This window comes from Aquarana catesbeiana, linkage group LG13 (assembly GCF_042186555.1).
Source record: "Aquarana catesbeiana isolate 2022-GZ linkage group LG13, ASM4218655v1, whole genome shotgun sequence".
NCBI lineage: Eukaryota > Metazoa > Chordata > Amphibia > Anura > Ranidae > Aquarana > Aquarana catesbeiana.
The window spans coordinates 200,778,048-200,801,198 of NC_133336.1; the positions used below are offsets into that span (position 1 = coordinate 200,778,048).

Below are 23,151 nucleotides of genomic sequence, written 5' to 3' on the forward strand. Positions count from 1 at the left end.
AACCCCTCACAGATACTCTAGTTGGAGTGCTGAAATGAGCCCTGCTGCAAAGTATTGCATCAAAAATTGTAATTACACGCCCCTGTTAAACAGGGGCTGAAAACTTATGCCTTAGGCACTGGTGGTGGCGCCCAGAACCAAAAATGTTCTTACAAGCTATCAGCATGATCATTGAGGAAGAGGATAATTACTCAGGAATAGTCACTCAGCATCAGCATAGGCAGTCTTTGAAGGGATCTGAGATTTTAAAAAAAATTCTTCGGTTACATCAGCATCAGGTGCTTGGTAGCTGGTGGTGATCCAAGACTGATTCATTTTTATGAAGGTCAGTCGATCGACCGAGTCGGTGGACAGATGCACCCTGTGATCGGTTACCATGCCTCCAGCAGCACTGAATGTGCGTTCCGAAAGAACGCTGGATGCAGGACAGGCCAGTAGCTCAATTGCATACTGTGCAAGCTCTGGCCAGTGATCCATCCTCAAGACCCAGTAACCCAGAGGATTTTCGGTGGGAAAGGTGTCCAAGTCTGATCTTGCCCCTAGGTATTCCTGCACCATGTAAAACAGACGCTGGCGATGGTTGCTGGAACCGATCATACCTTGGGGCTGCGGACCAAAAAATTGTCTGAACGCATCGGTCAGACGGCCACCTTCTCCACCGCTCCTTCTTTGACTGACCGAAGCCTCAGCAACACGTTGTCCAGAAACAGGAGTTTGTAACCTCCCAGTCTCTGGGAACGCATTGCACAGACCTTTCTGCAAGGCCTCCCGAAGATGTTTCATCCTCTGCTCCCTCTGCAATGGCAAGATAAGGTCCGCAACCTTACCCTTGTAACGTGGATCAAGGAGGGTTGCCAGCCAGTATTGGTCCTTCTCCTTGATACCACGAATACGAGGATCCTTACGCAGGCTTTGCAGGATCAGGGAGGCCATGCAGCGTAGGTTTGCTGAGGCATTCGTTCCGGAGTCCTCTGGGTCACTAAGGACGACATGGTCCGCAGCCACTTCCTCCCAGCCACGTACAAGTCCATGGGTTTCTTGGGACTGATCCCTTAAAGACTGCTGCTGATGCTGAGTGCCAGGCTCCACCTCCATACTGACACAATCTTCCTCCTCCTCCTCGTCCTCTTCCTGTGTGATCATGCAGGAACACTGTCTGGATAAAGGGGGCCTTGAGAGCTAAGGAAGTCCTCCTCTTCCTGCGTCTGTTCTGCCTCAAGTGCCCTGTCCATTATTCCACGCAGCGTGTGCTCCAACAGGTGGACAAGGGGGACAGTGTCACTGATGCATGCACTGTCACTGCTCACCATCCTCGTGGCCTCTTCAAATGGGGACAGGACAGTGCATGCATCCCTGATCATGGCCCACTGGCATGGGGAAAAAAACCAAGCTCCCCTGACCCTGTCCTGGTGCCATAGTCACGCAGGTACTCATTGATGGCCCTCTGCTGCATGTGCAGCCGCTGCAGCATGGCCAACGTTGAGTTCCACCTGGTGGGCATGTCACAGTTTAGGCGGTTCTTGGGCAGGCTAAACTCCTTTCGGAGGTCCATCAGCCGAGCACAGGCATTATATGACCGGCGGAAATGCACACAGACTTTCCTGGCCTGCCTCAGGACATCATGTAAGCCCGGGTACCTGCCCAAGAACCGCTGCACCACCAAGTTAAGGACGTGCACCAAACAGGGCACATGGGTCATTTGTCCCTGTCGGAGGGCAGAGAGGAGGTTGGTGCCATTGTCGCAAACCACCATTCTTGCCTTAAGTTGGTGTGGCGTCAACCACCTCTGAACCTGCACCTGCAGAGCTGTCAGAACCTCTGCCCCAGTGTGGCTCCTGTCCCCCAAGCACACCAGCTCAAGCACCGCATGGCATCTTTTGGCCTGCGTACTTGCGTAGCCCCTTGAACAGCTACGGAGCACCGCTGGTTCCGAGGACAAAGCACAGGAAGAGGCCATGGAGGAAGAAGAAGAGGAGGGGGTGGAGGAGAGAGGTGTGTCACAATCATTAGCATTTTGGAGGCGTGGTGGCGGAACAACCTCCAGCACTACTGCACCTTGTCCTGCATCCTTCCCAGCTGCCAGCAGAGTCACCCAATGCACCGTGAAACTTAGGTAACGTCCCTGTCCATGCCTGCTGGACCATGAGTTAGCGGTAATATGCACCTTACCGCTGACCGCCCTGTCCAGCGAGGCATGGACATTGCCTTCCACATGCCGGTAGAGAGCCGGAATCACCTTCCGTGAGAAAAAGTGGCGTTTAGGTACCTGCCACTGAGGAACCGCACATTCCACAAACTCACGGAAGGGGGCAGAGTCTACCAACTGAAAAGGCAGCAGTTGAAGTGCTAGCAATTTTGCAAGCTAGCATTCAACCGCTGGGCATGTGGATGGCTGGGAGCAAACTTCTTTCGGCAGTGCAGCAGCTGGGGCAGGGAAATTTGCCTGGTACAATCTGACCTCGGTACCAAAAGCAGATTGCCCACAATTACTTGGCTGTGACACACCTAACCTAATTCTACACCTTCATTCCTCTCAGTATAGGTCTCAGAGAGGACTGAATGTATAGTGGGGTTGGAGATCTCAGCTGATGAGGAGCAAGAGAGGTCCTCTTTGTTCTTTGGTGTGGGTCTTTTAGATACGCTTGCCAACGAACTGCAAGACAGGTCAATATATGTCTGGTCAAGCATGTGGTACTCAAGCGGGAGATGTTTTGGCCACGCGAGATACGCTTGAGACATATGTTGCAAATAGCAGCGGTGCGATCTGATGCACTCATCTCAAAAAAGGCCCACACCAAAGAACTTTTTGAATAACGCGCAGAGACTGCAGCGCCCTGCACATGTGGAGCTTTGGGGTGTGATGCAGTCAATGTGCTGCCCTTAGGCTGGCCCCTGGAGGGCATCCGGCCTCGTTGGTGATGTGCCGCCTCCTCCTCCTCTCTCCTATCAGGCACCCACGTTGAGTCAGTGACCTCATCATCCCCTCCCTCCTCATCACCGGAGCAAACCTGGCAGTATGTTGCAGCAGGGGGAGCATGACTGCCAGATTGCTGTCCTTCTTGGGCTACCCCTCTGTCTGTGCTCATGTTACTGCCTTCATCGAGCTCAGTATCATCATGAGAGCCTTCTAAATGCTGGGCATCCTCCTGGAGCATGTACCCAACACTGTAGTCAAACAGTTCGAGGGACTCCTCCGGAGGACATGGTGGGGCTAGGGAAGGAGTCACTGATGACTAGGGATGAGCTTCGAGTTCGAGTCGAACTCATTTTTGACTCGAACATTGGCTGTTCGCAAGTTCGCCGAACAGCGAACAATTTGGGGTGTTCGCGGCAAATTCGAATGCCGCGGAACACCCTTTAAAAGTCTATGAGAGAAATCAAAAGGGCTAATTTTAAAGGCTAATATGCAAGTTATTGTCATAAAAAGTGTTTGGGGACCTGGGTCCTGCCCCAGGGGACATGGATCAATGCAAAAAAAAGTTTTAAAAACGGACGTTTTTTCAGGAGCAGTGATTTTAATAATGCTTAAAGTCAAACAATAAAAGTGTAATATCCCTTTAAATTTCGTACTGGGGGGTGTCTATAGTATGCCTGTAAAGGGGCGCATGTTTCCTGTGTTTAGAACAGTCTGACAGCAAAATGACATTTGGAAGGAAAAAACACATTTAAAACTACCCGCGGCTATTGCATTGCCGACAATACACATAGAAGTTCATTGATAAAAACGGCATGGGAATTCCCCAAAGGGGAACCCCGAACCAATATTTAAAAACAAAAATGACATGGGGTTCCCCCTAAATTCCATACCAGACCCTTCAGGTCTGGTATGGATTTTAAGGGGAACCCCGCGCCAAAAAAAAAAAAAAAAGGCGTGGGGTCCCCCCAAAAATCCATACCAGACCCTTATCCGAGCACGCAACCTGGCAGGCCGCAGGAAAAGAGGGGGGGATGAGAGTGCGGCCCCCCCCTCCTGAACCGTACCAGGCCACATGCCCTCAACATTGGGAGGGTGCTTTGGGGTAGCCCCCCAAAACACCTTGTCCCCATGTTGATGAGGACAAGGGCCTCATCCCCACAACCCTGGCCGGTGGTTGTGGGGGTCTGCGGGCGGGGGGCTTATCGGAATCTGGAGCCCCCTTTAACAAGGGGACCCCCAGATCCCGGCCCCCCCCTGTGTGAAATGGTAAGGGGGTACTTACCCCTACCATTTCACTAAAAAACTGTCAAAAATGTTAAAAATGACAAGAGACAGTTTTTGACAATTCCTTTATTTAAATGCTTCTTCTTTCTTCTATCTTCCTTCATCCTCTGGTTCTTCTGGTTCTTCTGGCTCTTCTGGTTCTTCCTCCGGCGTTCTCGTCCAGCATCTCCTCCGCGGCGTCTTCTATCTTCTTCTCCTCGGGCCGCTCCGCACCCATGGCATGGGGGGGAGGCTCCCGCTCTTCTCTTCTTCATTTTCTTCTCTGGGCCGCTCCGCATCCATGCTGGCATGGAGGGAGGCTCCCGCTGTGTGACGGCGCTCCTCGTCTGACAGTTCTTAAATAACGGGGGGCAGGGCCCCCTCTGACGCACGGTGACTTGATGGGACTTCCCTGTGACGTCACGGGGAATGCCACAGGGAAGTCCCGTCATGTCCCATGCGTCAGAGGGGGGCGGGGTCACCAGGTGGCCCCGCCCCCCCGTTATTTAAGAACTGTCAGACGAGGAGCGCCGTTACACAGCGGGAGCCTCCCTCCATGCCAGCATGGATGCGGAGCGGCCCGGAGAAGAAAATGAAGAAGAGAAGAAGAGAAGAAGGAAGAAAAGAAGAAGAGAAGAGCGGGAGCCTCCCCCCATGCCATGGGTGCGGAGCGGCCCGAGGAGAAGAAGATAGAAGATGCCGCAGAGGAGATGCTGGACGAGAACGCCGGAGGAAGAACCAGAAGAGCCAGAAGAACCAGAAGAACCAGAAGAACCAGAAGAACCAGAAGATGAAGGAAGATAGAAGAAAGAAGAAGTATTTAAATAAAGGAATTGTCAAAAACTGTCTCTTGTCATTTTTAACATTTTTGACAGTTTTTTAGTGAAATGGTAGGGGTATGTACCCCCTTACCATTTCACACAGGGGGGGCCGGGATCTGGGGGTCCCCTTGTTAAAGGGGGCTTCCAGATTCCGATAAGCCCCCCGCCCACAGACCCCCACAACCACCAGCCAGGGTTGTGGGGATGAGGCCCTTGTCCTCATCAACATGGGGACAAGGTGTTTTGGGGGGCTACCCCAAAGCACCCTCCCAATGTTGAGGGCATGTGGCCTGGTACGGTTCAGGAGGGGGGGGCGCACTCTCGCCCCCCCTCTTTTCCTGTGGCCTGCCAGGTTGCGTGCTCGGATAAGGGTCTGGTATGGATTTTTGGGGGACCCCACGCCGTTTTTTTTTTGGCATGGGCTTCCCCTTAAAATCCATACCAGACCTGAAGGGTCTGGTATGGAATTTAGGGGGAACCCCACGTCATTTTTTTTTAAAATTTTCGTTCGGGGTTCCCCTGTTGGGAATCCCATGCCGTTTTTATCCATGAACTTCTATGTGTATTGTCGGCAATGCAATAGCCGCGGGTAGTTTTAAATGTGTTTTTTCCTTCCAAATGTCATTTTGCTGTCAGACTGTTCTAAACACACGAAACATGCGCCCCTTTACAGGCATACTATAGACACCCCCCAGGTATGAAATTTAAAGGGATATTACACTTTTATTGTTTGACTTTAAGCATTATTAAAATCACTGCTCCTGAAAAAACGTCCGTTTTTAAAACTTTTTTTTGCATTGATCCATGTCCCCTGGGGCAGGACCCAGGTCCCCAAACACTTTTTATGACAATAACTTGCATATTAGCCTTTAAAATTAGCACTTTTGATTATTCATGTTCGTGTCCCATAGACTTTAATGGTGTTCGCGTGTTCGAACAAACTTTTTTCTTGTTCGCATGTTCTGGTGCGAACCGAACAGGGGGGTGTTCGGCTCATCCCTACTGATGACATTGAGTCAAGGGAAGAGGCCGTTGCTTTGCCAGAAAAAGTACCCTGGGCATGGGTGAGAGAGGATGAGGAGGATGAGGACAGCTTGGTCATCCACTCGACCAAGTCTTCCGCATGTTGCGGCTCAACATGGCCAGCTGCCGAAAAAAAGGCCAAGCGTGTCCCACGGCCACGTGCTGATGAGGATGCACCGTCTCCACGACCAGCACTAGACACAGAGCCTGCTTGCCCTCTCTTATTGGCTTGTGACTGTCTGCCTCTCCTTCTTGGCCTTCCAGACATACTAATGGCCTATAGCTGCACTAAGCTGGGATATATATATATATATATATATATATATATATATATATATATATATATGTACTGATACTGCAGCTAGCAAAATCAACTGCCTGCCTGTAGTATGAGAACACCACCAACCTTCTACAGGTAGCTTTAGCTGAACACTGTGAGCAGGACGCACCCCACTAACTTGTAGTTTTACCTGAACACTGTGAGCAGGACGCACTGCGCTAACTGTAAATAGTCTAGCTGCCTGACTGTGGTACTAATAGGATCAAATGAACACCAGTAATTTTCTTCAGGTAGCTGTATATACTGTAACTAGACAAGCCTGCCTATCAGTAGGAAGATAACAGGAACGGATCTAGTTAAACTGAATACAGTGTATATATACATATATATGCAATACCTGGGATGCATATATATACACAATACACTGTAAGTGCAGCTAACTGACTGACTGTTCTGCCTAATCTATCTAACTCAAATCAAATGACACTGTCTCTCTGCCTCTCTCTCTCTCTCAATCTCTCTCTCTCTCTCAATGAACGCCGGAACACATACTACACAGGGCCGCCGTGTAGGCGGCCTTATATAGTGTGGGGCGTGTACTAAATCCCCTGAGCCATAATTGGCCAAAGCCTCCTTGGCTTTGGCCAATTACGGCTCTCTCTACTGACGGCGCTGTGATTGGCCAAGCATGCGGGTCGTAGTGCATGCTTGGCCAATCATCAGCCAGCAATGCACTGCGATGCCGCAGTGAATTATGGGCCGTGACGCGCCACACGATTTTGACGCGAACGGCCCATATCGTTCGCAATTTGGCGAACCTGGCAAACAGACAATGTTCGAGTCGAACATGGGTTCGACTCGAACACGAAGCTCATCCCTACTGTAGGCCATTTGGATCCCTCCAGAAACCGGACTGAATACCTTCCAGTTAGTAAACCCCACTTCCTGGCTTGTTGCTGGGATGCAAAAACTGTTGGATTTGCTCCTGTAATCCTATTATTCTAATAATTTTCACATCCTAACATAGCAGGATGTGGGGGTTACTAACTGGGATTTTTCAGTGAAACCTCTGGGGGGACCCCAATGGCTTATAGACATGACAATAATCATGAACATTTTATAAAGGTGCACAGTTTTATAATAACTACTGGGATCCCATGACTGCATAGACTATTTTCTGGAAAAGGGGAACTTACACTGCTACAGAGAAATGGGGGGGGTAATGTGGTCACATTGTTTACAGTCCACAAAAAAAGACATTAGTAGAAATGATACATTCCAAACTGATAAGGAGGATTTGTATGGTAATATATACAAAAGTAAATCTACTAAAGAGAAAGAGAGATCAATAATAGTGGAGAGGAGTGCTATAAATATGTACTGTGTTTATCACTGATAATGGAGTTACATTTGGGATATTTAGTATCAATCATTATTTTATCACATTGTTGTCTGTAAACACAAAGTCCTGTTACCTGTCTGTGTGATCTCATCCAGAACGGCCAATAAATTAGGATGAGGATGATCTTTCTGTAGTGCATGGAGACATTTCCAGAGTCCAATCACAGCTTTTCTTCCCTGATCCCGAATATCTTGTAACAAGGTGTGAGAGAAAGAAGACGGGTCTTTTTCCATTGATCGGTATTTCTGGAAAATAGATCTTATTATTGTTCCATATCTGCAGGTAAAATGTTACTTCAATATTTTTTAGTTAAATACATAAAAATCATTCTGGGTGCTTTGAACATTCCATTCAGAAAAGAAAACATTGTCACCAGGAAGTTATACTGAGTGCTGCTGACACATGCCTGAACTCTGCCTGACTTTTGCTTTTAGTAATAGGACACTACCAGAGCTGCAGGCAAGAGAGAGACAACAGATCTGATTTGTACTATTAACCATGGCTTCAATCTTTACAACTTTGGCATCCACTGCAGACACTCCCACTGTCAGCCTGATCTAAAATATCAGTTGGTGTGCAGGGGATGAGAGGAATTTAAAATAAAAGAGATTTGTGGAATTTCACTTACAACATTTAAAAAAAATGACTTTGATTGTTTTTCAATAAGTGGTCTAATGAGATCTTTTACGGTTTATCTGTTTAGTGCTCTTCTTGAAGAATATTACTCTAAAGTACAGACTATGAAGCACATGATTAGTTTCCTCCAGTGGTTCTTCAGATGTCTATTTTTTCACTTTTATACTGCAACTCTAATTCATGTTACTGCTGTTCACTTCTCTGAGACCCCCCTGTACATCAGAACTATACCTCTCCAATCTGTAGGGAGGGTGAGCTTTCTTGACTGGAGAGATCTAGATATGACTCGGCATAGGCTATGCCTGACCTCTGCGGACATACCACTGCTTCCACACAGATTGCAGGGGTACTTGTCTGCAAAGAAAGGTTGTTGTAGAGGGGCTACATCTGCAGTATAAACAGGGCTTTTTTCAGCGGGAACGCGGGGGAACGCAGTTCCGGCACCTCCAGCACTGAATGTATGTAATAGCATGTGGTGTGGGGTGTGCTGGAGGGTCTATTGATGTTGGCTGCTGGGGGATCTATTGTCACTGGTGGGGATCTGATTTTGTGTGAGAGTCTATTGTTGCTGATGGGGAATGTATTGTTGCTGGGGGGTCTTATGTTGCTGGAAGGGATCTACTGTTGAGGGAGAGGTCTATTTTTACTGGCTGCTGGAGGATCTATTGATGCTGGCTGCTGGGAGATCTGTTGTTGCTGCTGGGGGGTCTAATGTTGCTTGGGTGGATATTTTGTTACTGGGTGTGATATTTTGTTGTGGGTGGTTCACTGTTGCTGGGGGAATCTATTGTTGTTGGGGTGGAGTCCATTGTTGCTGGGGGGAGTCTATTGTTGTGTGGGGATCTGTTGCTGGGATTCTATTGTTGCTGGCTGCAGGGGATCTATTTTACTGCTTTTCTTTTTATCATTAACATGTTCCATACAAATGATTTAGCACCACAAAATGATAATACCCAGTAAGGCTGTGCATACTTATTATATTTATTTATAGCATTTAATAAAATTTTCCACCTCCCAATGGTCACTTGTATACCAGCACAAAAAAGAAAAACCTGTAAGGCAAAGGCATAATTAAATACTTACCTTAGAACGAGGCATCGGCAGCTGATCTCGGTCACCGCCAAGGGAGCTGACATTTCCCCCTCGGCGTGTCTTCCAGGTTCGCAGCTCCAGCGCTGTGAGTGCCCGGAGCCCCAATGTCGTCACTTCTGCACATGTGCACGGGAGAATTTTTTCCAGCAAGGTATGGCATCATCTGCCGGACTTTCACAGCGCATGTGCCGCTAAAGTCAGCGGCTGCATGCAAAGTGAATATCTCCTAAACCGTATAGGTTTAGGAGAAAATATTTATTTATTTTTAACAATCAAAGGTGCTTTATTGTTGTCATATCGGGTAAATAAAACATACAGATTGACATAAAACAAAACAGAGATCATCGATCATAGACAGTAGCAGGAAAAACAAAAAGGTATTTCCAGTAGCATATATAACATTCAGAATGCACCGTAACAAAAAAGTGAACATACGGCTTGGACATGTAAAGGAAAATTGTAGACAAAAAGTGCAAGCATGCCGTATGCGGCTTAGGTAGAGGTCGATGGGGCCCATACCTTGTCATATTTCCACCGACACCCTCTATTTATATATGTAATTCTGTACATAGGCAAGGCGGCGTCAATCAGTGCTTCCCAAGAGGAGAGGGATGGGGGAGCTGGTGAGATTCAATTTAGGAGAATCTTTGTTTTGGCATAGAATAGGAGGTAGGAGATCAGTAGCTTTTGGTGATGAGACCACTGTGCATCATTGTGCACCTCCAGCAGTGCCAATTCTGGGACCACTAGAAGGTACAGCTGTAACCTAAGATTAATTTCACCAAACACTGCTGACCAATAAGATGATATAACCGGGCAATCCCAGAACATATGGAGAAAAGTCCCCACCCGTGTTTTACATCTAGGGCAGTTGGGGACCCGGTCTGGGAAAATGTGGTGCAATCTCTGAGGTGTATAATAAATCCTGTAGAGGAATTTTACCTGGATGAGCTGATCACTAGAAGAGATGACCAATCTAGGACCCTGATCCAGACAGTACTCCCAATCCTCCTTGTCTAAGGATGGTATGTCCCCATGCCAGACATCCCACAACCCATCCATTTTAGGGGAGTCAGTGCCCAGGAGTGCAGTGTATAACATTGAGAGAGGCTTGTCTAGTTTACCAGGAGATAGCAGTTCTTCAATAGGATCTGCCTGGAGGAGAGGCACCTGAGGAAATTGTGCCCTAGCAGCATGTCGCAACTGTAAGTATCTAAACCACATCCACTGGAGTAACTTACATTTAAGAGAGAGGTCAGAAATTGAAAGTAAAGCACCTTGAGGTATAACATCACCCAAAGTGGCAATGCCATATCTAGCCCACACTTGTGTGTCTGGCAGGGTGCAAAACTGTGGCAGACTGGGGTTTCCCCACAGGGGATGGGCCAGAGACCACTGGTTAGGGCATATAAACCGCCACCTCGCCACCACCCACATAGCCTGTGTTGGACCTGGAACCCCTTGATAAGGCCTCGTGCCTCTGTATATAAACTTACATAGATCAGCCAAGGACCCCAACCAACTCGCTTCTAGGCAGGTAGCAGTATTTCATTTGGAGCCCTCAAACCACCACTGGACCGTCACCAGCATTGTAACCCAGTAATAGATCCAAAAATTGGGAAAGGCTAGCCCCCAAGACGGGCCGGAAGCCACAGGGTGGAGCGTGCCAGTCGAGGTGTCATTCCATAGTGAAAACTGGTGAGTATATACTGTGCTGTGAATGAAAGTATATAAGTAAAGCAGCGAACACCACCAAAAGACAATCAGCAATAATATGAATAAGAAAGATGCTGCGCTAAACTTATGTATGTAAAAGTGAGGACTATATCAAGAACTCTCATAAATAAACAGTGAAATATTAAATACCATAAATAAATAGGTGACAAGGGAGTGTGAAACAACAAAGTAAACCTGACATAACAATGTCAATTCAGAATGTTGAAAAGTCAAAAAAAGGGACATTCCATATAGATAGCAAAGTTCTATTTTTGGTGTATCCACGTGAGGAAAAATGGTGTATCCAAATAATGTGTCCAAATGTTGAAAGATAAAGTGCTCAAAGGAAAGCTGACAGCACCACCACCCTTAGGAAAGAGGCTTACCGGAACTCACAGATCTGAAGAGGCTTATACCTCTCAGATCATGATTAAATTGTAATGAGTATCCAAAGAGATGCGGCTAGTCCTTATTCAAAGAGCGGTCACCAGGGCCTTACTTGATGTGAAGACTCTAGGGATGTATGGTATAATCAAAGGAAGAGGGGGTGGTCATCAGATATCCACATATTTGTGCATTGAAACCATGTCAGAGAAAACGCCATATGGTGTGATATCGTCAAAAAAATTAATTTATTTATAAAAATTTAAAAAACACTCACATTTTTGTAGCTGTATACAGGCATGGTATAGTGTGATATTATTGGTATGGTCCACCCGTCATTCCATGCCACAGAAAGGACCCCACGCATTTCTCAATATCTTTAAATAAGGAAACAGGGACCCATGTCAGACAATTTCTGAAGAAGTAATTGAACTTAGGCAACATCACCATTTTAAGGAGTTTTATCCGCCCCAACAGATTAAAGGGGAGGCTAGTCCAGGAGGAACATTTCGTCCTCAAGGTGGCCTTTAGGGGGAAAAGGTTCTTCTCCAGGTAGTTAGTTGGAGTTTTGGTCACTATAACAGCAAGGTAACAAAATTTGTCTACCCAGCGGGGAGGGGGTGACAGTTTTGGCAGCATTATCATCAATGGGGAACAGAACCGATTTGAACCAGTTAATTTTTATACCTGAGAAGTTACCAAAACTTTCAAAAATCCACAAAGCAGCCAACAGTGAGGGTCCAGCATCATTTAGATATAGCAATGCGTTGTCCGCATACAGGGACAGTGACTCTTCCAGCTTTCCCAACCGAAGGCCCACGGACATAGGACAGGGCAGCTTTAGATGCAAAAACCAGGTCTATTTTAGACAGGGTCTTATATGTGGCAGAGTGGAAAGTGAATTCTCTCAAATTCGGGTGCATGTGTCTCCATACATCTGGGAGGGCAAAAGGTATCAGCCCACAAGGTCAGGAGAGTCATGAGCCAGAGTATGCAAACTATCCATAGCAGAGGAAGGGACCAAATTTAAATCACCCATAAGATATACCGCATTGGTATAAAACTGTAGCACAAGTTGCATAATAGGCTGTAGAACCTGAACTGAGGCCAGGTGGTGGACATTGATCTCCACAGGCACCACAGTCTTGTCATATATATGGGCATGCAGAATCATATATCTACCAGCCGGGTCAATGTTGACTTCAATAAGCCTAAATGGCAAAGTTTTTATAACCAGGATGATAACTCCACAAGATTGGGTGGAGTATGTGGCTTGGTAGTGGAGACCCACTCATGGTTTTTTAAGGCAGATAGTTTTTGATCCCTTGAGCTCTCATTTTTTTTTGAAAATGAAGAAAGTAAAGAAAAATGTATTTTTTTTTCCTTTTTTCAATTTTCAAAACTTTGTGACAAAAAGTGAGGTCTGCAAAACACTCATCATACCTCTCAGCAAATAGCTTGGGGTGTCTACTTTCCAAAATGGGGTCATTTGGGGGGCTATGCCATCTGGGCATTCCATGGCCTCTGAAACTGTGATAGGCAGTGAGTAGTGAAATCAAAAATTTACACCCTTAAAAAGCCTGAAGGCGGTGATTGGTTTTCGGGGTCCTGTACGCGGCTAGGCTCCCAAAAAGTCTCAACCATATGGTATCTACCTACTCAGGAGAAGCAACAGAATGTATTTTGGGGTGTAATTTCACATATTCCCATGGCATGTTTGAGCAATATATCATTTAGTGACAACTTTGTGCAAAAAAAAAAAAAGTTTGTCTTTTTCCCGCAACTTGTGTCAAAATATAAAATATTCCATGGACTCGACATGACTCTCAGCAAATAGCTTGGGGTGTCTACTTTCCAAAATGGGGTCATTTGGGGGGGTTTGAACTGTCCTGGCATTTTATGCACAACATTTAGAAGCTTATGTCACACATCGCCCACTCTTCTAACCACTTGAAGACAAAGCCCTTTCTGACACTTTGTTTAAATAAAAAAAAATATTTTTTTTTGCAAGAAAATTACTTTTAACCCCCAAACATTATATATTTTTTTAAAGTAAAGGCCCTACAGATTAAAATGGTGGGTGTTTCATTTTTTTTTTCACAGTATTTGCGCAGCAATTTTTTTCAAACACATTTTTTTGGAAAAAACACACCTTTTTAATTTTAATGCCATAAAACACACTATATTGCCCAAATGTTTGATGAAATAAAAAAGATGATCTTAGGCTGAGTACATGGATACCAAACACGACATGCTTTAAAATTGCGCACAAACTACATACATTTTTAAAAGCCTTAACAAGTTACCACTTTAGATTTATGGAGGAGGTCTACTGCTAAAATTACTGCCCTCGATCTGACCTTCATGGTGATATCTCACATGCATGGTGCAATTGCTGTTTACATATAATGCCAGACCGACGCTTGCGTTCGCCTTTGCGCGAGAGCAGGGAAAAAGAGGGGGAAGGTTGGGACTTTAAATGAGGTGTGAGATGGTAGAATCAATCAGATTCACAAAGGTACAAACATATGTATGTTTATTGGTGGACCAATGATCAGCGATTGCAATAAACAATATTACATAAAAAAGTAATAATATACATAGCAAAGAGGTATATGCAAAAAACCTGGCATAAACAAGTACAATTGTACAACATACAGGGCAAGTCATATCATGGAATCTTAAAAAATGGTAAAACTAATTAAAAATTGTTGTTAAGTGTTGGATGCATCAAGGTGGGCTAGACACATTTCGTGGAATTCTAACTACTCATCAGGTGTCGGAAGCATCAATATTCTATAAAGAAATGTATAAGAACCATTGTAATCTGGTATAATTACCCATATGGGGAGGGTAAGAGAATGAGTTATAATTAGTAATTAGCAATGCCAGGGAAATACTCACATACAGCCGATAATATGATCATGCAATGCCCTCATAGAACAAGTTGGGGTGATTGGTGCTACCTTCCTAGCTGTCACGTGGGGGTGAGTAAACCACGTGTACATAAATGAGTAAATATAACTCCCTATAAAAAACCAACAAAGGGGAGAACGAAAGGGTGGTACCCCCAATAGTGCAAACGACATGCAATTGTATCAATATATGTGACATATAAATATACAATGATATTAATAACCTAGTGAACTTATACGTGTGCAATAGATTGTGTAGGTAAATTATTGAAGTATAGTCCAAGTGATGTTTAACACAGTGTAAAAGCCAGGAATCCTCAAATGGCTTCAAATAATCTCAAAAATATAATATAATATTGTATATAATACACACAAAAAGTCTTTGCATATATACACAACAGCAAGTCCCAAGTGTGGCAGATTCCCAGATGAATATAAAAAACCACAAGATACCGTGGTAAAAAATAAATAAAAAATAATAAAAAGAATATATTGGTGCAAAAAGTTTATATGTGAAGCTGCAAAATGGCCAAATGTCCAGAAGCATTCAGGTGACTTTTGTGCTCGGCAGGAAAAAACAGGTGACTCATGTGCTTCCCCCGATGGGGTCCCCACTCACCAGCTCCCTATACCCCTACAGGGGTGATAGGCATTCAGGGTAGCTTTGGATAATGTTCCTTGGTGTCTTCACTCGGGATCCATCTCCAAAATGTGATAATCTGTACGGTCTCTGCAATGCTGTCCACCCCACAAGGGCATCCAGAGGGGTTTCACCGGTCACTTGTTCCAAAGATTTTGTCAGGGATGGATCCTCAGAGAAAGATGGGGCTCCCATAATGTAGTATAAGAATACTTTTATTTAAAATAAATTTAATAGCAAAGAATAAAAACTTTCATCAACAAGGAAGTGTTCCAATGGTAAGTAGTATGTAGGGCTCACCGATTCACAGCGTGCATGTCAGCTGCGTTCCAGCCCCCTACTTCCATGACAAGGATGATGTAAGAGCGTAGCCACGGCTTACATGTTTTGTCATTGGACATTATCAAAGGCAGTACTACCCTCTTCCGTCTAACATCTAATATAGCGAGCGATCATGCAGGGCTCCTCCCCCTCCCACAGACCTAACAAATAGCAACTGTGGTTGCCATCAGGGGGCGTGCATACCAAATTAATCTCTATATGGCTTATAAATTGAGTGCGCACGCATATTAATGGCATCATCCCGCAAGTAAGGGCAGGTAAAGTTAGATTTAAAAAAAACCTCCTGCGTCTCGCTCGCTTAGTAGGAATATAGGATAGGAAGAACATCTTAAACGGTCCTAAATATGAATAATAGATACAGTCATACATGTGAATGCAAAACTATATAAGGATGAACAGAGAAACATCGATACACAGGTCCCAAGTGGTGGACTAGGTTAATGCTATTAGAGACGTCCATATACAGGTCCCAAGTGGTGGACTGAGGTAATGCAATATGAACAATACCAGATTGCATTACCTCAGTCCACCACTTGGGACCTGTATATGGATTGCATTACCTCAGTCCACCACTTGGGACCTGTATATGGACGCCTAGAGGCTTTGCGCCGATGCACGGTGGAAGCACCCACCCAATCCCCCATGTCCCAATGACGAAAAGGAGGGGTGAGGGAGGGCGCACAGCGTGCACTGCAACTCCCGGACAATCAGGCAAAAAAGCCGGTCCACCGGCCGCGGAACACAAAGACAACAATTGGCTCCACAACACCAGTCGCCATAGGAATTTGTAACGTCGTGTCTGCATGAAGGGAGGAAAGAACAAAAACATTCTTATTATCCCTCCACTTCACAGCGAGCAAGTTATTACACTTCAAGCAGGCTCTCTCCCCCAGCCTAAGATGGGAATCTACAAGCCTCTGGGGTAAGCCCCAGTGATTAGATTGCATGGTGCCACATGTGCCAATCTGAAAATCAAACAAGTGACTAAACAGTGGCATGCTCATGTAATAATTGTCCACATACAAATAGTACCCCTTTCCGAATAAGGGTGACACCAAGTCCCACACAATCTTGACAGCGCTCCCTATGTAATCTGGGCAGTTCGGCGGCTCTCTTCCCTCATAAACCATAAAACTACATGTATAGCCTGTGGCCCTGTCACAGAGCTTATACATCTTGACCCTGTATCTGGCACGCTTGCTGGGAAGGTTAACTTAATTAAACTTAATCAGGGACTCATCAACGCAGACAACTGGATGGGGAATAAACAAGTCTGCAAAAGGTTGGTTGAAGTGGTTTACAAGGGGCCAAATTTTGTAGAGCCAATCGTATCCAGGGTCTCCACGAGGACGACAGAGTTCATTGTTGTTGAAATGCATGAACCGCAAGATCTGCTTGTATCGTGTCCTGGTCATGGTGGCAGAGAACACGGGCATATGGTAAATTAGGTCAATGGACCAATATGACCGCAACATACTCATTTTAACTATGCCCATGTCGAGGGATAGGCACAGAAAGATCTTAAATTCGGAAACCATAATTGATTTCCAATCATTGGCAAGGGAGGACTGGGGATTAGCGTGGATGTATTGACCAGCGTACAAATTGCTTTGGTCCACAATAGATCTATAGAGATCTTCCGTGAAAAACAGCGAATAAAAATCAAGTGACGTAAAATCAACTGTTTCCACACGAATGCCGGGTTGGCCAGTGAAAGGGGGAAGTACAGGTGCTGCAGAAGTGGTGAGTTCCCAATTAGGATTGGCGAATGCAGCAGGAAGGGCATTATGGGCACGACGGGCCAGTGTTCATCTTCTTGGTGGCAGCGGGACACTACTTGTGCTTGCCACCTCGCCAGCTTGAACTGCACTTATGGGACTCGCCACATCACCAAGTGTTACAGCAGTGCTGGATGTACGACCAAGGTGTACTAGGCTGCTGGTGCTTGCCAGTTCACCAGAAGGATGAGCGGCACTAGTACTTACTTCTCTGCTCCATACAAGAGCCCTGTGATTCTTGCACCTCAACAGCAGAAGAATATCGGGGTCTGGTACGCCTGACCTTCACAGGGACCACAACTCCATCGTCAGAGCTATCTGTCATGGAGCCGCTGTCGTCTACAGGATCGTATTCTGAGCCTGAATCTGACAGATGAGTGACTTCCTCTTCACTATCTATCATGCTCAGAAACATGTAGGCCTCTTCACTAGTGTACCTTCAATTTGCCATTTTGGGCTATAAATTTACTGGTACAGTAGGTAAAAAAGCACCTAGGCTGTCGGCAACTGTATCAAACACTACCAAAAAAACTTAGTGATCGCAGGGATCAGGCCTGACTGCGAATGCTGCAGTTATGTGTGTTTAGTGTTTTGTAAGTGACAGTGATCGATCGATACTGCAGTTAGATTGGCTGGGCTGGTCTGGGCGGAGGGGCAAAACGCAGGTGCTAGCAGGTATCTGGACTGATCCCGCTAATACTATGTTTTTGTGAACCCTAAACTGCTGGGGACGCTAGTATAGATCTGATCAGATCAGATATCGATCCGCTCAGATACTATACCACTAAGGGAGGTGTACGGTGCATGCGAGGATGTTAGCAGCAATGGCATTAACCTGAGGCTGCCTGGAGTGACACAGACCCTAACTGATCCTAAAACCTGATATCACCCGCCGGGCGATCAGGGGGTTAAACCTTTATTGGGTAATAAACGGCGGGTATAAAAAAAAAAACTTACTAACCAGCTTCACCCGTAACACTTATACAGTGATTACTGGTGAAAGGGTTAACTAGGGGGCAATCAGGGGGTTAAAACCTTTATTAGGTAGTATATGGGGGTACCTGATGCTATAAAAAGCTGACGGTGAACCTAAATACTTACCTAGCTAACTAGCGTCACCTGTGACATTAATATGGCGAACAGAAAAAGGATCGCTTAGTGACACTGGCAACAAGCGAAGAAGGGGTTAACTGGGGGGGTGATCAAGGGGTTAAACCTTTATTAGGGGGTTAGTTGGATACCCTAGACCTAAAGAGGCGTACCACTAACTGCCCTACCACTTATAACAGTCACAAATGACACCAATGCAGTAATCAGTAAAAAAAAAAAAAAAACTGCTATTGATGTCACTGTGACAGGGGGTGCAGGGGGGGGCGATCAAGGGGGTCATGTGCCTATGTGTGCTAGTGTCAGTGTAGTGTTGGTGCAGACTCACATTAATGTCTTCTCTCCTTGGGAGCCGGAACCAAAAGGCTTCATGAGGCGAGATGACAGCACTTCCTCTGCTTCTGTTTACATTACAGAAGCAGAGGAAGCTTCTCATTTGTCAGGAGGGTTCGCGAGGGGGTCACCATGAATCGGTGGCCTCTCCCTCAGCATGAATCACTCCTAGAACGATGCCGACCGCCTCAGGCACCAATCAGGCACCCCGCTCCCGGGAGGGGAGTAACGTACCCATACCTTACTCTGCCTGCCTGTGCCATTCTGCCACAGTATATCTGCGTGAGGCGGTCGGAAAGTGGTTAAACATATTACACCCAATGATAGGACCAGTGGGTGAAGTCTCGCAGTGGAGTTAGTCTGTCAACTTTGAGGAAATGGTAACTCCACTGTAGAAGGTTCGTAGCAATAAGAAAATAAAATGAAGGGCTTCTCCTGCATTTATAAGAAGAAGAAAAGAGAAAAGGGCAAAACAAAATTTAAAAAATGAAACCGTTGATGGGAAAATTTCATCCCTGAGAACAAGATACCTTCTGAGAAAATAGGAAGTATGGACAAAAGCCAAAATAAGTGTCCCAATTGTAAACAAAGTGTCAGAAAACATGAATCAGACCAAGACAGAAGTACAGTTAACTCACACTTGTTTAATAATAATAATAATAATAAAGGTAAATAGAACAAACTTAGTCAAAGTTTGGTAACTGGAAAGGATAGTCAGACAAGCCAGGAAGTCAGGAAGCCAGGGATCAGTGTAGTGGAATAGTAAGCAGGATCTGGAACCAGAAGGGACGTCAGGCAAGCAAGTCTTTAACAGGCACGCAGGAGAGAGTCTCTGAAATGTTGACCAGGCAAAGACAGAGAAGATCTGGGCTGGATGGCTTAAGTAAGCAGGACTGATAAGCAGGATATCATCAACAGGTGAGTCACTGTGGAGAGATAGGAGCTGGCAATTAACTGACAGCTGAGCAGCCAGCTCAGAGAAGGAAGGGCTGAGCCCAGCCCTGACAGTACCCCCTCTTCAATGACCCCTCCCCCTCGCAGGACCACCAGCCTTGAGGGGAAAATGTCTATGGAAATCATGGAGGACAGGGACATGTATTGCCGAGGATGAAACCCAAGAGCGTTCATCCGGACCATACCCTTTCCAATGCACCGGGGTACTGTATGCATCCACAGAACTTACAGAAGTCAACAATGGACTGTACTTTATACTCATGGTTCTCATTCTGTATAGGGGAAGGACATGGCACTGAGGTGGTAAAGCGGTTGCAGACCAAAAGTTTTAAAAAGGAGACATGAAATATATTTGAGATATGCACATTAGAAGGAAGGTCTAAAGCTAAAGCTGCTGGGTTAATCCTGCAGAGAATAAGGAAAGGCCCAATAAACTGAGGTGCCAACTTCAGAGACTGAACACAGAGTTGGAGGTTGCCAGATGAAAGCCAGACCCTGTCCCCAACCTGGCAGGAAGGCGCAGGCAGGTGTCTGTACCTATCATTGGCATGTCGCAAAGCCTCCTGGACTTGTGCCCAAGTAGAACGAAGAGCACGGAGATGCTCCTCTAATGCAGGAATGCTCTGTGGAACAAATGAGTCAGGCAACATGGAAGGTTGAAAACCATAGTTTGCCATAAATGGGGACAATCAGGAAGCAGATTTCAAGACACTATTGTGAGCAAACTGCCCAAGGTAAGAGGTCTGACCAGTTGTTATGATGGTCACAACTATAGCAACGTAGGAACTGTGCCAAGTACTGGTTGGCTCGTTCTGCGGCCCCATTAGACTGCGGGTGATACGCAGAGGAGAAAGCAAGCTGAATTCCCAACTGTGCATAAAAGGCTCACCAGAACTGGGACACAGACTGACTACCCCTGTCCAAGAAGATTACCTTGGGTAGCCCATGTAAGCAAAAGATCTCCCGAGCAAAAATGGAAGCCAGTTACTTAGATGTGGGCAACTTCTTAAGTGGAATACAATGAAACATTTTCAAGAACCGGTCAACCACCATAAGGATTGCCGTGTTGCCCTGGGAGTTGGGTAACTCCACAATGAAACCCATAGACAGGTGGGTCCAAGGCCTCTATCCATTGGGTATGGATTGTAGGAGACCCACTGGAAGGTGTCATGGAGTTTTACTCTGAGCACACACGGAACAAGCAGCTACAAAGTTGGCTACATCAGCACGTAGACTAGGCCACCAGAATTGTTGAGAAATGGCCCAAAAGAGTTGATTCATCCCAGGGTGACCAGAAGCCTTTAGAGAATGGTAAGTCTGGAGCATGGTAGTACAGAGACTCTCAGGGACAAAGCAGTGGTCACAAGGTTTCTCAGGAGGAGCATGGACCTGAGTGGCAAGAATTTTGTCACCCAAAGGAGAAGTGAGACTGGTGCGAACCATAGCCAGAATACGATCAGGAGGAATCACAGGACACAGAACGAACTCCATCTTGGAAGTGGAGGAAAATTGTCCCGACAAAGTGTCAGCCCTTACATTCTTAATACTGGGGAAGAATGAGACACTGTAATTGAAACTTAACAAGAAAAGAGCCCATCACGCCCTTCTGGGAGAGAGGCGTTTAGCCTCAGACAAGAATGTGAGACTCTTATGGTCAGTAAGAATGTGAACAGTGGTTCCTTCAAAGAGATGTCTCCATCCTTTCAGGGCTAAAGTGATCGCTAACAGCTCTTTGTCCCCAATCTCGCAATTGCATTCCACAGGTGATAATTTCTTGGAAAAGTAGCCACAAGGATGCATAGCGCTCTCAGAGGTAAGACATTGAAACAGAAGGGTGCCAACTCCAGTCTCAGAAGCATCAACCTCAAGGATAAAGGGTAACATAGGATCAGGATGTGCCAACACAGGAGCAGAAACAAAGGCAGCCTTGAGACTTGCAAAGTCCTTAATGGACTCCGGAGACAAACTCTGTGAGTTACCGTCCTTTCTGGTCATATCAGTCAGGGGCTTGACCAGAGATGAAAAGTTACAAATAAACTTTCGACAATAATTGGCAAATCCAAGAAAACTTTGCAGAGGACGTAACCCCATGGGTCAGGGCCACTGTAGGGTTGCTGAAAGTTTCTCTGGGTCCATCAAAAAACCAGCATTGGAAATGACATAACCCAGGAATTAAACCTGTTCACAATAGAACTCGCACTTCTCCAATTTACAATAGAGATTGTTCTCTTTGTCTCTGAAGCACACTACAGACATCTGTGTGGTGGCTCTCTAGTGATTTGGAAAATATGAGGATATCGTCAAGATAAAACACCACACATAACTGCAACAAATCTCGGAGGACATTATTAATAAATTCCTGGAAAACTGCCGGAGTGTTACAAAGGCCCAATGGCATTACGAGGTACTCATAATGGCCTGTTCTGGTATTAAACACAGTCTTCCATTTGTCGCCCTCCTTAATCCTCACAAGATTGTATGCCCCTCTCAAATCAAGCTTTGTGAAAACCCTTGCTCCCTTGAGGCGGTCATCAATGGAATCGGATAAGCATTCTTAATCCTGAAATGATTGAGACCCCTATAATCAGTACAAGGTCTCAGTTCACCACTCTTCTTCACAAAGAATAAACCAGAACCAGCAGGAGACAAGGATTTGCGGATGAAACCTCGAGAAAGTGCGTCTGCAACATACTCCTCAATGGACTTTTCCTCTGAGACCGACAAAGGGTAAACTCAGGCATGAGGGGGTATGGCACCAGGTTGAAGGTCAATTGTGCAATCATATGACTAGTATGGAGGCAAACTACCGGCTTGACCTTTGTCAAAGACATCGCTAAAATCGGGGTACTCCTCCGGCAGGGAGGAGGGTGAAGAGGTGCACAGGACCTTAGCCACCTTCTGAAAGCATGTCTTACTGCATGGTGGCGACCTGGAGAGAACCTCAGCACAAAGCCAATCAAAAGAGGAGTTGTGCCTCTGTAACCAAGGATAACCAATAACCAGAGGAAGCAGTCTCATGAGTCATATGGGCAGGCTGTAGAGGTCTCCCATCAAGAGCCTCAATGGCAAGTGGATTGGCACACAGCTGCAGCGGAATCGAGAGCTTTGATACAAAGGCAGCATCAATGAACAAGCCTGCAGCCCCAGAATCGATTAGAGCCTGTATCTCGATGGACGACTCAGCCCAAGAAATGGTAAACGGAACCAGGGGCTTATCTTTCGGGATAACTGGGGACAAAACAACACCACCAAAGGTCTGTCGGTGAAAGGACCTCAAGGTTCGGGCATTCCCTGGACGGTAGGACAAGACTTCAAAAAGAAACCTGCCTGGCCACAATAAAGGCACAATCTCTCCCTCCTCCTAAGGGCTCTCTCATCCGCAGAGGGACGTGTGAAGCCCAAGTGCATGGGTTCACCTTCACTGACCGACTCGGTACCAGGAGGCATGGGAGGTGAGGGAGGCAAGGGTGGGACTGCAAAGCTCAGAGCCAAAAGGTACAGGAGGCTTCTGCAAGCACTCCTTAAAGGAAGGCCTCTCTCAGAGTCTG

The 23,151-nt window shown here is 46.0% G+C and overlaps 1 protein-coding gene across 1 annotated transcript in view; it reads right to left on the bottom strand.

The window, feature by feature from the left end:
* LOC141116653 (NACHT, LRR and PYD domains-containing protein 3-like) overlaps positions 1-23,151 on the bottom strand; it is a 215,225-nt gene that overhangs the window by 71,707 nt on the left and 120,367 nt on the right. The window contains exon 3 of the mRNA XM_073609046.1: positions 7,780-7,951. Coding sequence (XP_073465147.1) covers positions 7,780-7,951 — 172 coding nt within the window. The remainder of the gene's footprint in view (positions 1-7,779; positions 7,952-23,151) is intronic.